Genomic DNA, 12,007 nt, shown 5'->3' on the forward strand with positions numbered 1-12,007 from the left:
AGCACTGGACTGTTGCTAAGTGGTCCCAAGTACTTTTTTCTGATGAAAGCAAATTTTGCATGTCATTCGAAAATCAAGGTGCCAGAGTCTGGAGGAAGACTGGGGAGAAGGAAATGCCAAAATGCCTGAAGTCCAGTGTCAAGTACCCACAGTCAGTGATGGTGTGGGGTGCCATGTCAGCTGCTGGTGTTGGTCCACTGTGTTTCATCAAGGGCAGGGTCAATGCAGCTAGCTATCAGGAGATTTTGGAGCACTTCATGCTTCCATCGGCTGAAATGCTTTATGGAGATGAAGATTTCATTTTTCAGCACGACCTGGCACCTGCTCACAGTGCCAAAACCACTGGTAAATGGTTTACTGACCATGGTATTACTGTGCTCAATTGGCCTGCCAACTCTCCTGACCTGAACCCCATAGAGAATCTGTGGGATATTGTGAAGAGAAAGTTGAGAGACGCAAGACCCAACACTCTGGATGAGCTTAAGGCCGCTATTGAAGCATCCTGGGCCTCCATAACATCTCAGCAGTGTCACAGGCTGATTGCCTCCATGCCACGCCGCATTGAAGCAGTCATTTCTGCCAAAGGATTCCCGACCAAGTAATGAGTGCATAACTGAACATTATTATTTGTTGTTTTTTTTGTTTGTTATTAAAAAACACTTTTATTTGATTGGATGGGTGAAATATGCTAATTTATTGAGACAGGTTTTTTGGGTTATCAGGAGTTGTATGCCAAAATCATCAGTATTAAAACAATAAAAGACCTGACAAATTTCAGTTGGTGGATAATGAATCTATAATATATGAAAGTTTAATTGTAATCATTACATTATGGTAAATAATGAAATTTAACACTATATGCTAATTTTTTTGAGAAGGACCTGTACATGGCCCCTTACCAGCCTGAGAATACCAGCCCCCAGCTGTCTGCTTTAGTAAGGTTGGTTGTCAAAAATGAGGGGATCCCACGTCATTTCTTAAAATTTATTGAAATAATTAAAAAACATGGCGTGGGGACCCCGATATTCTTGATAACCAGTCTTGCTGAAGCTGACAGCTGAGGGTTGCAGCCCTCAGCTGTGAGTTTTGTCTGGCTGGTTAACAAAAATACAGGGGACCCCATGTCGTTTTTTTAAATTATTTATTTACAGCACAGGAGCGGTTGATGAATACACCCATCCGCCGCTCCTGCTCTTGCTGTTATTAGCAGCAGCAGGTTTCGTTTGATGGGAGCAGTTGTCTCATCAGTTGATACCAGTGACCGGAGGTAAACTTTAAACTTCCGATCACAGCTGAGCACTCACGCTGTCTTTTGACAAAGTGGGAACCACAGCTCTCTGACCAGCAGGGATGATATCACCACCGATCAGAAGCGGTGTTTGCCTCATTGTCATGCACATGACAGCGCGAAAAACACCCGGTGTTCGGGCAGCCGAACTCGAACAGAAATACAGACTTCCTGGTGAAGTCCGTGTTCGATACTGATGCCGAATTTTACTGTTCTCGTTCACCCATCTCTACTTTTAAAAAAATGTTTTTATGGATTTTTTGTGAAAAGTATCATTTGTGCCAATTCACCTGATAACTTAAAACTTGCTTTTGTTTTCTACATGGGCTTGTAGCACCTATATTTTTATACTACATGGGTTGAGCCCACGCCTCATAATTTTACATTGTATAATTGCTAATGCTAGAGGAAGGCTAGCAATGTGTAAGTAAAAGTGGTGGTCCGAAAAAAAAATTCTCATCCTAAATGCCTATCTATTTAACGCAATCTAATCTATTTTCTAATGTACTTTAATTAAAAATTCCTATCTTTCTCTCTGCTTTATTTTTTCTCTTTTACAACTTCCTCTTAGATGGCACTTCCTTTGAGAATCCCAGTGCATTCAGGGGACACTCAAACAAAGTCACAACAGGCGGCAGAGGCTGTGGTCCCTGCTGCAGCCCCTTCCTGAAATGAAGCATCATCGGTGACCTTCAATTCAAGGGCTGGGTTAGTCCATGATCTGTCACTGTGCAATGTGCACAGTGACAGTGTGCTCTCTCCTCGGCACAGAACAGTAGTAACGAGCTGGCAACAGAGCCCACTGTCAGGTTGCATTGTAAGACTATTACCTGGCTTGCATAGAAGAGGACCAGGTCTCTGCATGCTGGGTAATTTTACAATGAGCACTGACAGTGTGCTCCCTTGCCAGCTATTTACTACTGGTCTAAGCTGACTAGAGAGCCCACTGTCACTGTGCACACTGCACAGTGACAGAGTAGGAACTAACCCAGTCTCTGAAATGAATGTTACTGATGATGCTTCGTTTCAGGGAGTGGACAAGGGCTGCAGAAGAGACCACAGCCTTTACCCCCTGATGACTCTTTCTTTGAGTATGTCAATATGCACTGGAATTCTCAAACGAAGCATCATCAAAGAGGAAGTTGTAAAAAAAGAAAAAAAGAAAGGCAGTTAGACAGTTGTAGATATATAGGCATTTTAGAAGAAAATTTGCACTTCGGACCACCCCTTTAAATGGATTCATAGAAGCCATTTGACCCTTTGACCTCAGTCTGGACAGGATATTTCAGCATTTTTTGAGTTTTTTTCAGCAAGGTACAGGATCCAGGCAACATATGCATCCACCGTTTCTAACTGGAAAGGTAAGCGCACCAGTCACGCCAAGTCTAAGGTATGCTTTAACCCTTTGGCAACTGCTGCCAAACATGTAGTATCAATGTTTTTACCATCTAAAATTTGAAAAGTTAAACCTCAAAGCGTACATATCATCATAGCTGCATATTTATTTACTAAAATCCCCGAAAGTTTATTGGCTGTCTAGCAGCTGTGAAACATGTGGGGCGGGGATTCGAGCATGGCGCTCGAGCATCCGCGCTACTCGATGCGTACCGGAGCACTCCGATACGTGAACGAGCAGTGAGCATGCTCGCTCATCACTATAAAGACATGATGTGAACATGGCCTGAGTAAAGTTTGTGGAAGTATTTGGTTAGTGAAAGAGAGATCTCAGGATAGGGGCTGTGGAATCAACAGTAGTCCGCAATCCCACAACCCAGAAATTCAGGTCCAAATTTTCCTAAAACGTCACGTCAGGCCTGTTTATTTTTACGACTATTTCTAAGTGCATTTGCCAACGAACGGATGATGTAAGAAAAATCAGCAATTTGAGGGTTGCCCAATCGTTTAATATAAATTGCTGCCCCGGATTGACATTGCCATATTAATTATGACCTAGAGAATCATCATTTTACTTCACATTGAACTCCAAATAAACAACCCTCCCCAAAAAAAACAACAACAAAAAAAAACAACGGCGGAATTATGAGGTTTTGTTTTACCACACTTGGATTTTATTCTCCTGTTTCCCTACATTATATGGTAAAATGAAGGGCATCATTGTAAATCACAACATGTCCCGCGAAAAATAAGCCCTAGTACCACTATGTAGACAGGACAATGAGAAATTACAGCTTCAGTAGACGGGGAGGAGAAAAAAAAATTTAAGTTAAAAAAAAAAAAAAAATCCTTAAGGGGGTCAAACGATAATGTAGTCGGCATCTATATAGGAGAACACTCCTGGCAACGCAGATTTACACAAGATTTTAGTGAGCTAATAAAGTCGTTATCATCATTATCTTTTAATTTCTATTTATAGTAAATTAAAAGTCACCCACAGACATTAATTAAAATGTCGCCACGAGCGAGTCAGACACATTCCGCCCCATCAGGTAAAATTTCAACACAGATAATTGTTTGTGTCTCTCGTAGAATCTTCCCAGATTTCTTTCCACATATAACCGCCCTCATGAGATGTACGTCCTTAATAGGAAAACAACAGGCAGCTCCGGCAGACCTCGAATTACCCCGAGAAAATCACTTCTGGACTGTCTTGGTTGAATACGTAAAGGAAAATGCCATTATTTAGATTAAACCTGCATTAAAACTTTGCTCATTTACTTTATTGTTTGCTTTACCTTTTCACCAATTTATAGTTGCATGATGTTTTATAAAAAAACAAAATACAGAAAATACCCCCAATTTTTTTTTTATAAAAATTCTTCCCTCAAGCTCCTTTTATTTATTCCTATTTTTTCCCATATTATAGTTAAAGCTAAAAAAAAATATTAAACTAAAATATTAGAACTGAACAACACATAAATCCTTAGTGTTAGCAGCACAGGGGCTCAGCCATGTTCCTCCTACTTCTCCTCAGTGTCCTGTGTGTGAGGCCGTATGTAAGCAGCCATTTTTCACAATCTGAATGCAGACTGAGATGCATGGACAACCACACGTCTTCTGAGCAGAACTTGAAAGCCTCGTAAATATATATGGGGCTGTTTGGGTCAGGTGACCGCGGCCGATACGTGCATATCGGACCATGAAACACGGGTGTGTGAATCCTGCTTAAAGAGGTTGTCCGCTACTAGGACAACCTCTTCTTAAACTAAATGTTCGGCCCAGATAAAATAAACCTATACTGACCTCTCGTGCCGGCTCCATTCCAGTGGTGTCGGCACTCGCGGTGCTGGGGCTGTGATGCGGTGGAGTGACACGTGATGCTCAGCGCTCAATCGGCGCTGAAGTCACTGTCTCCGCCTCCTGTCGAAATGAACAAGGAGAGCAAGTTCGAGATCAGCTGCAGCCCAGACTTCCGCTTCATATTCACTTTGTCTGAAGTGGAGACAGTGACGCCATCACTGATTGGGCGCCGGACATCACGTGTCAATCCACCGCTTCACAGCCTGGGGACCGCGAGTGTTGACACCGCTGGAACGGCGCCAGCATGGGAGGTGAGTATAGGTTTGTTTATTTTAATGGGGTCCAAACATTTAGTTTAAGAAGGGGTTGTCCGAGTAGTGGACAGCTCCTTTAAAATATCTAGCTATAGAAGATGCTTCTTTTATCAGAACAAGGACAAAATATATTTTTGCCAGGCTCCACAAATTTCTGCAGACACCCTATGCCAAATTTTGACAGGGTGCAATCGGCACATTGTCGGAAATCCCCTCTGTTGCTCAAGTGAGTGGTCACAATTAGCATATTTCCGGTGGCGGCTAGCTTCCCATCTACTTCTCTCACTAGAATGACACATGCCCGCAGGTATATTGAGCTAGCAACAGGGAAATCCTGATAATGTGCAGGTTTCACGCCGTCAATATTTTGCATAGGTGACTGCAGAAATTTGTGCAGCCTAGAAGGCCCCTTTAGTGACTACGGAATGTTTTGTTTTTGTGCTTTCGTCTTTTAGTTTCCACACCTTCTTCCAAGAGCTACTACTTTATATTTCCATAGACATAGCCATATGAGGGCTTGGTTTTTTGGTTTTAGCTTTTCAACAGTCGCAACACATGCAGGGATTGCTTAACAAACAGACAATCCCCGTATGCATTGTAGCTGCCGAACAGCCATGAGGACTCTAACATTTTTTGAGCACGCCGATGACACTCGGTTAGCACACAAGCATACTCTGACACCTTTTTCAAGCACGTTCTCTCATCACTACGTTTTTGTAGTTATGCGTGACACTCATTTTTTTTAGTAATATAATGTATTGAAAAACAGGAATTAAAAATTGCAAGTGGGATGTAATGATGAAAAATTCAATTCAACGTTAATGTTTTTGCAGCATTTCATTGTGCAGTAAAATGACCTAGAAACATAACTCTCTAAATTGATATCAAACTTGCAGCAATTTTTTTTTTTTGCTACTTAAAGGTAACCTCTCATGTTATATAACATATATAGGAGATATAAGGTTAATCTGTAGGTTAATAGTATCAGGAAGGACTTCTGGCTGCCGAACTAAAAGTGCAGCTCCTGGGAGAAAATAAAGTTTATTCGTAGTAGAGCTGGAGCAGAGTGTCATTAGCATATCGCATCGGATGTTAGACACTAATGTGACTCCAGCCTTAGCTTGAGTAGTTGCCAGTGATAGCTCGCTATACCTTGGAGTTGGTTTGGGAGCTGTGAGCCTTGGACAGAGAAGCCATTTAGGAGTCGTCTCTGTTTCGAAGTTTGATGTTAGCCTTCTCCTTATCTTCCTATTTAGTTTATCTCACCCTTCCTCTCCCGTTATAGACCATTCCTTAGTCTGGGTGCGATGAGAGTTATCGTTGTTTCTTTTATCCCTGTTTGTCTCCCTTTTTGCCTTTATTATAGAGCACGGCTAGCTTTCCTTCTGCCCTCACTCACTAGCCAGGGTCGTGCTTAGGGCAAGACAGGGATTAGGAACAGGAAAGCCTACGGGGTGAAAGAACTTGTCTATAGACATCAGGGAGCTAATAGTTGCATAGGGCAAAATTCCTCTGTGCTCCTGACAATCCTCACCTTTCTGAGTTACAATGAAATGAATCTGTGCTTCCGTGCACCCTCGGTGCCTGTACTGTACCATGCCAGACCAATTTTATCTTCTGCCATCATTATCAATAAAGCTGACTTTGTGATTTTACATACGGTAATTGTTAGCTGGTTTATCGCAGGGCTCAACTCTTCTACACTCCACCACAACAGAGCCTGTAATTACTAGGTAGTACAAAGCTGAGCTGTGCTCGTTGCCTGCTAAGGATAGATTAGTGATGTCAAACTGCAAATGATCCTCTAATACCTATAGAGAAAAATAGCCTAAATCAATGGCACTTCCAAACATATATAATAACCAACTAGAACAGGAAGCCTGAGCCATAAAGTAAAATCCATACATTTTATTGAAACAAATACATAAAATCTATAAGAATAAAAGGCAGCACATGTCCAATTATTACTGTCTGATAACACCATATATCCCATATATAATCATACAGTAAGACCCATCCACAACCAAGAGTATATATATTGCTATAGCCACAGGATCTGTAAAAGTGCGAGGCAAGTCCCTAAAGACTTATCCTATAGATGTATGCACAGTAAATCTAAAAAAAATCTTAAATCTGGTTTAGTGCATATATATACTCTATAATGTATTGTAGGGCCATAAAGGCTCCTCATTTCAGGCAGGCAGTTAACCCCCCTGGGAAGAAGCTAAACACAAAACGCGCGTCGGGGACCAATGCTGCCTGGATAAGGTCTTATACCCTTTACCTATCTACTACTGCCACATCTGTTTATTGCCATATGTGTGGTTGCCTCACTTGAGGTCCTTATTTATTGCCGTTATGGGATTGTTATGAGATTCTTAAATGGTTAATATGTTTTGAAATGTGGAGCCTTTATGGCCCTACAATGCATTATAGAATATATACAGTTGTGGCCAAAAGTATTGACACCCCTGCAATTCTGTCAGATAATTCTCAGTTTCTTCCTGAAAATGATTGCAAACACAAATTCTTTGGTACTATTACCTTCATTTAATTTGTATTAAATGAAAAAAAACAAAAATAATTGCCCTAAAGCCAAATTGGATATAATTCCACATCAAACATGAAAAAGGGGGTGGACAAAAGTATTGGCACTGTTCGAAAAATCATGTGATGCTTCTCTAATTTGTGTAATTAACAGCACCTGTAACTTACCTGTGGCACCTAACAGGTGTTAGCAATAACTAAATCACACTTGCAGCCAGTTGACATGGATTAAAGTTGACTCAACCTCTGTCCTATATCCTTGTGTGTACCACATTGAGCATGGAGAAAAGAAAGAAGACCAAAGAACTGTCTGAGGACTTGAGAAACCAAATTGTGAGGAAGCATGAGCAATCTCAAGGCTACAAGTCCATCTCCAAAGACCTGAATGTTCCTGTGTCTACCGTGCGCAGTGTCATCAAGAAGTTTAAAGCACATGGCACTGTGGCTAACCTCCCTAGATGTGGACGGAAAAGAAAAATTGGCAAGAGATTTCAACGCAAGATTGTGCGGATGGTGGATAAAGAACCTCGACTAACATCCAAACAAGTTCAAGCCGCCCTGCAGTCCGAGGGTACAACAGTGTCAACCCGTACTATCCGTCGGCATCTGAATGAAAAGGGACTGTATGGTAGGAGACCCAGGAAGACCCCACTTCTTACCCCGAGACATAAAAAAGCCAGGCTGGAGTTTGCCAAAACTTACCTGAAAAAGCCTAAAACATTTTGGAAGAATGTTCTCTGGTCAGATGAGACAAAAGTAGAGCTTTTTGGGCAAAGGCATCAACATAGAGTTTGCAGGAGAAAAAAAAGAGGCATTCAAAGAAAAGAACACGTTCCCTACAGTCAAATATGGCGGAGGTTCCCTGATGTTTTGGGGTTGCTTTGCTGCCTCTGGCACTGGACTGTTTGACCGTGTGCATGGCATTATGAAGTCTGAAGACTACCAACAAATTTTGAAGCATTATGTAGGGCCCAGTGTGAGAAAGATGGGTCTCCCTCAGAGGTCATGGGTCTTCCGGCAGGACAATGACCCAAAACACCCTTCAAAAAGCACTAGAAAATGGTTTGAGAGAAAGCACTGGAGACTTCTAAGGTGGCCAGCAATGAGTCCAGACCTCAATCCCATAGAACACATGTGGAGAGATCTAAAAATGGCAGTTTGGAGAAGGCACCCTTCAAATATCAGGGACCTGGAGCAGTTTGCCAAAGAAGAATGGTCTAAAATTCCAGCAGAACATTGCAAGAAACTCATTGATGGTTACTGGAAGCGGTTGGTCGCAGTTATTTTGGCTAAAGGTTGTGCAACCAAGCATTAGGCTGAGGGTGCCAATACTTTTGTCTGGCCCCTTTTTGGAGTTTTGTGTGAAATGATCAATGTTTTGCTTTTTGCTTCATTCTCTTTTGAGTTTTTTCATTTAAGACAAATTAAATGAAGATAATACCACCAAAGAATTTGTGTTTGCAATCATTTTCAGGAAGAAACTGAGTATTATCTGAGAATTGCAGGGGTGTCAATACTTTTGGCCACAACTGTATATGCACTAAACCAGATTTAAGATTTTTTTTTTTTAGATTTCTCCCTATTTACTGTGCATACACCTATTGGATAAGTCTTTAGAGACTTGCCTCGCACTTAAACAGATCCTGTGGCTATAGCAATATATACATTCTTGGTTGTGGATGGGTCATACTGGATGATTATATATGGGATATATGGTGTTATCAGACAGTAATAATTGGACATGTGCTCCCTTTTATTCTTATAGATTTTATGTATTTATTTCAATAAAATTTATAGATTTTACTTTATGGCTCAGGCTTCCTGTTCTACTTGTTTATTATTGCAAATGATCCTCAGTTGGTGCATAAGGCAGAGGATTATCTTCTATCATATGCATCAGCAGAGCAGCATTTTCAGTTTCACATCATTGATCTCAGGAGCAGGCAACAAACACAGCTCAACGTTTCTCCGCCCCATTCTGTAGTATATCACACCTCTCAGCCCCATTCTGGAGTATATCACACCTCTCAGCCCCATTCTGGAGTATATCACTCCTCTCATTGCCTATATATACAGCCCCGTTCTGCACTACATCAAACCTTTCAAACCCCCCCCCCCCAATATTTCCTCCCTAATCACCTAATTTCATATCCTATTTTCTCTAAAGTTACAATTATTGATACATTTAATAAATCTAATCTGTGTATTAGTAAATCAGCCCTGTACTTCCTCCTCCTCTCTGTTCCATGTGAGGCTGCAGCAGGAGCCTCCCCACTTTGCCCTGTGTGCAGTAGGACAAAAAAAAAAAATAACTAAGCCCTGCCTCCCCTGGCTAAAGGATAGACCACCAGCTAAAGATGGAGATTAACCCCTGTGCTCCTGGCAAGATTTTTACAAAACTGACTGTTCAGGAAGATAAGACTATGCTGCAGATAGACAAAGTAGAACTAGATTTCTCGTTTACCCCACTTATTTTTGGCAACTTGATAGCTTGCAAGGATAATGTAGTGGATTAACCTGAAGTCTTATCTAGAACTACGGTGGAGACAATCATGCCATGATGAGCTGTGCCGAATGACAAACCGATGCTCTGTTACATCTATATATTTTCCTTAAGGTCATTTAGGACAAATTACGTTGTTAGCAAAAAAATACGTTTTTATCAAGACACAAAAGAGCAGAATATTGTCAGATGTTCCCCGGCGTGAACTCGGAGAGGTTGAGGGATTTGATTTCATTTGTGGACTGACTGTACCTGCAGTGGAGCTAGAAGGCCATTACTTACATGCTTAGTCCTTTCATCGGAGGCCAGGCTTGTAGAAGTAAAACTAAGTGCTGGAACTCCGGGCGCGTGTGACTGATGTCCAGCAGCTCCACAAAGAGACCATATCTTTTTTCTTCATTTTCAATGTCAGCCACTTCCACCTAGAGGGTGAAAAACCACAGCTCAGACCTTGAATCCATTCTGCGTAAATGGGTAAAAGCAAGGAGCATGATGAATACTGTACACAATGAAACGCAGGCAGCTCTTTGTCAAAGTCTGCCGGCTGAAAGTCAGCAGAGAAGAAAAGACAACGCAAATCATATGCTTTTTTACAGAAACTTATGCAGTGAAAAGTTTACAAAGATCAATGCTGACTAACTGCAGATACTCATAGAAGCCGATTTGTCACAAATAGATTGCAGGTATGTCACCAAGTTTCTTAAGACAAACTGCATAAGTTATTACATAGATGTCAGACTTCATGAAGCTGATGTACTTACTTTTAAAACCCAACCTAATATCAAAATGAGCAGATAAAGAGTTTGTGAAGCCTGATTGACAGCAGCAGCTGGTCGTGAGCAGTGTGAGATCTCTGCAGGGAGGAGGGACACTGAGGAGCTGTCAATAAGGATAGATGACTGACACAAACAGAAAAGGGGCCCTATGCAAGAAAAGACTAAATGCTTTGGAGGAGAAAGTGAGCCCCCTTACCCTCTTGAGCCCCTGTGAGTCTGCACAGGTTGCACCAATGGTATGTCCAGCCCTGAGTCTAAACTTTCATGAAACACACAGATTGCCCATCAGGTATGAAAGATCTATGCAACAATGTACCGTATGTACTATGGAGTGCAAAATAAGGTGACCGACACCCTTCAAATATGGGCTTATACCTAAAAGAGTAGCCTGATAAAAGGAATAAAAAAAATATAATTCAACACCTAATTTAACATTGGTTAATGGCTTGGGAAATCTTAAATCTTAATCCCCTTGAACAACAATCTTCATTAAGGCTGTGTGCCCACGTTGCGTTTTTTAAGCGTTTCGGCTGTGTTTTTCCGCTATGGAAGCGCTTAAAAAACGCTAACAAAATGCATCCCATTAATTTTAATTGCATTCCGCAATTGCTGTGCCCATGCTGCGTATTTTTCAGCAGCGGAATCGCATCGTGGTAAAATACGCAGCATGTTCTTTTATTTTGCGGAATCACAGCGATTCCGCCGCCAGACTTGTATTTGAAAAAACCCGCCAAAAACACATGAAAAACGTGTCAAAATCCGCATGCGTTTTCCTTGGCAAAGGTGTGCGGTTTTGATGAGGAAAAAATCTGCTTCTATTCTGCAACGTGGGCACATAGCCTGACAAGTCATCAAGACGGTTCCTCCTGAGTTATGATAACCTTTGCTACATCTGTACATGCATAGTGTTTTATGGATGTATCCTGCTTATAGATCGACCCATGAATAGTTTACAAGCATATAAACACATAGATCCCCCTGCTACTGTGATCTTAAATAACAATCCCTCATTTAATACATACATGAGGAATGTAAATCAGTCAAACAAAATAAAAAGGTAGAAACCTATGCATGAAGAAACCAGATTATATCTTAATTACCCAGACGACTATGCTTAGCAAACCAAGAAGAATTGACTTTTTATCTGTATGTTGTCTTTTTGATTTAAAGGGAATCTGTCACCCCAAAAATCGTATGTGAGCTAAGGCCACCGGCATCAGGGGCTTATCTACAGCATTCTGTAATGCTGTAGAAAAGCCCCAGATGTAACCCGAAAGGTAAGAAAAACAGATTATATTATACTCACCCAGGGGTGGTCCCGCTGCGGTCCTGGTCCGATGGACGTCGGGTCCGTGTCCAGCGCCTCCTATCTTCATACGAT

At 41.5% G+C, this 12,007-nt stretch overlaps 1 protein-coding gene across 1 annotated transcript in view; it reads right to left on the bottom strand.

Annotated features, from left to right (window-relative positions):
• NBAS (NBAS subunit of NRZ tethering complex) overlaps nt 1-12,007 on the bottom strand; it is an 854,371-nt gene that overhangs the window by 124,146 nt on the left and 718,218 nt on the right. The window contains exon 49 of the mRNA XM_069728113.1: nt 10,133-10,272. Within this exon, the coding sequence (XP_069584214.1) occupies nt 10,133-10,272 (140 nt within the window). The remainder of the gene's footprint in view (nt 1-10,132; nt 10,273-12,007) is intronic.

Source organism: Ranitomeya imitator, chromosome 5, assembly GCF_032444005.1.
Source record: "Ranitomeya imitator isolate aRanImi1 chromosome 5, aRanImi1.pri, whole genome shotgun sequence".
In the NCBI taxonomy this organism is placed as follows: Eukaryota; Metazoa; Chordata; class Amphibia; order Anura; family Dendrobatidae; genus Ranitomeya; species Ranitomeya imitator.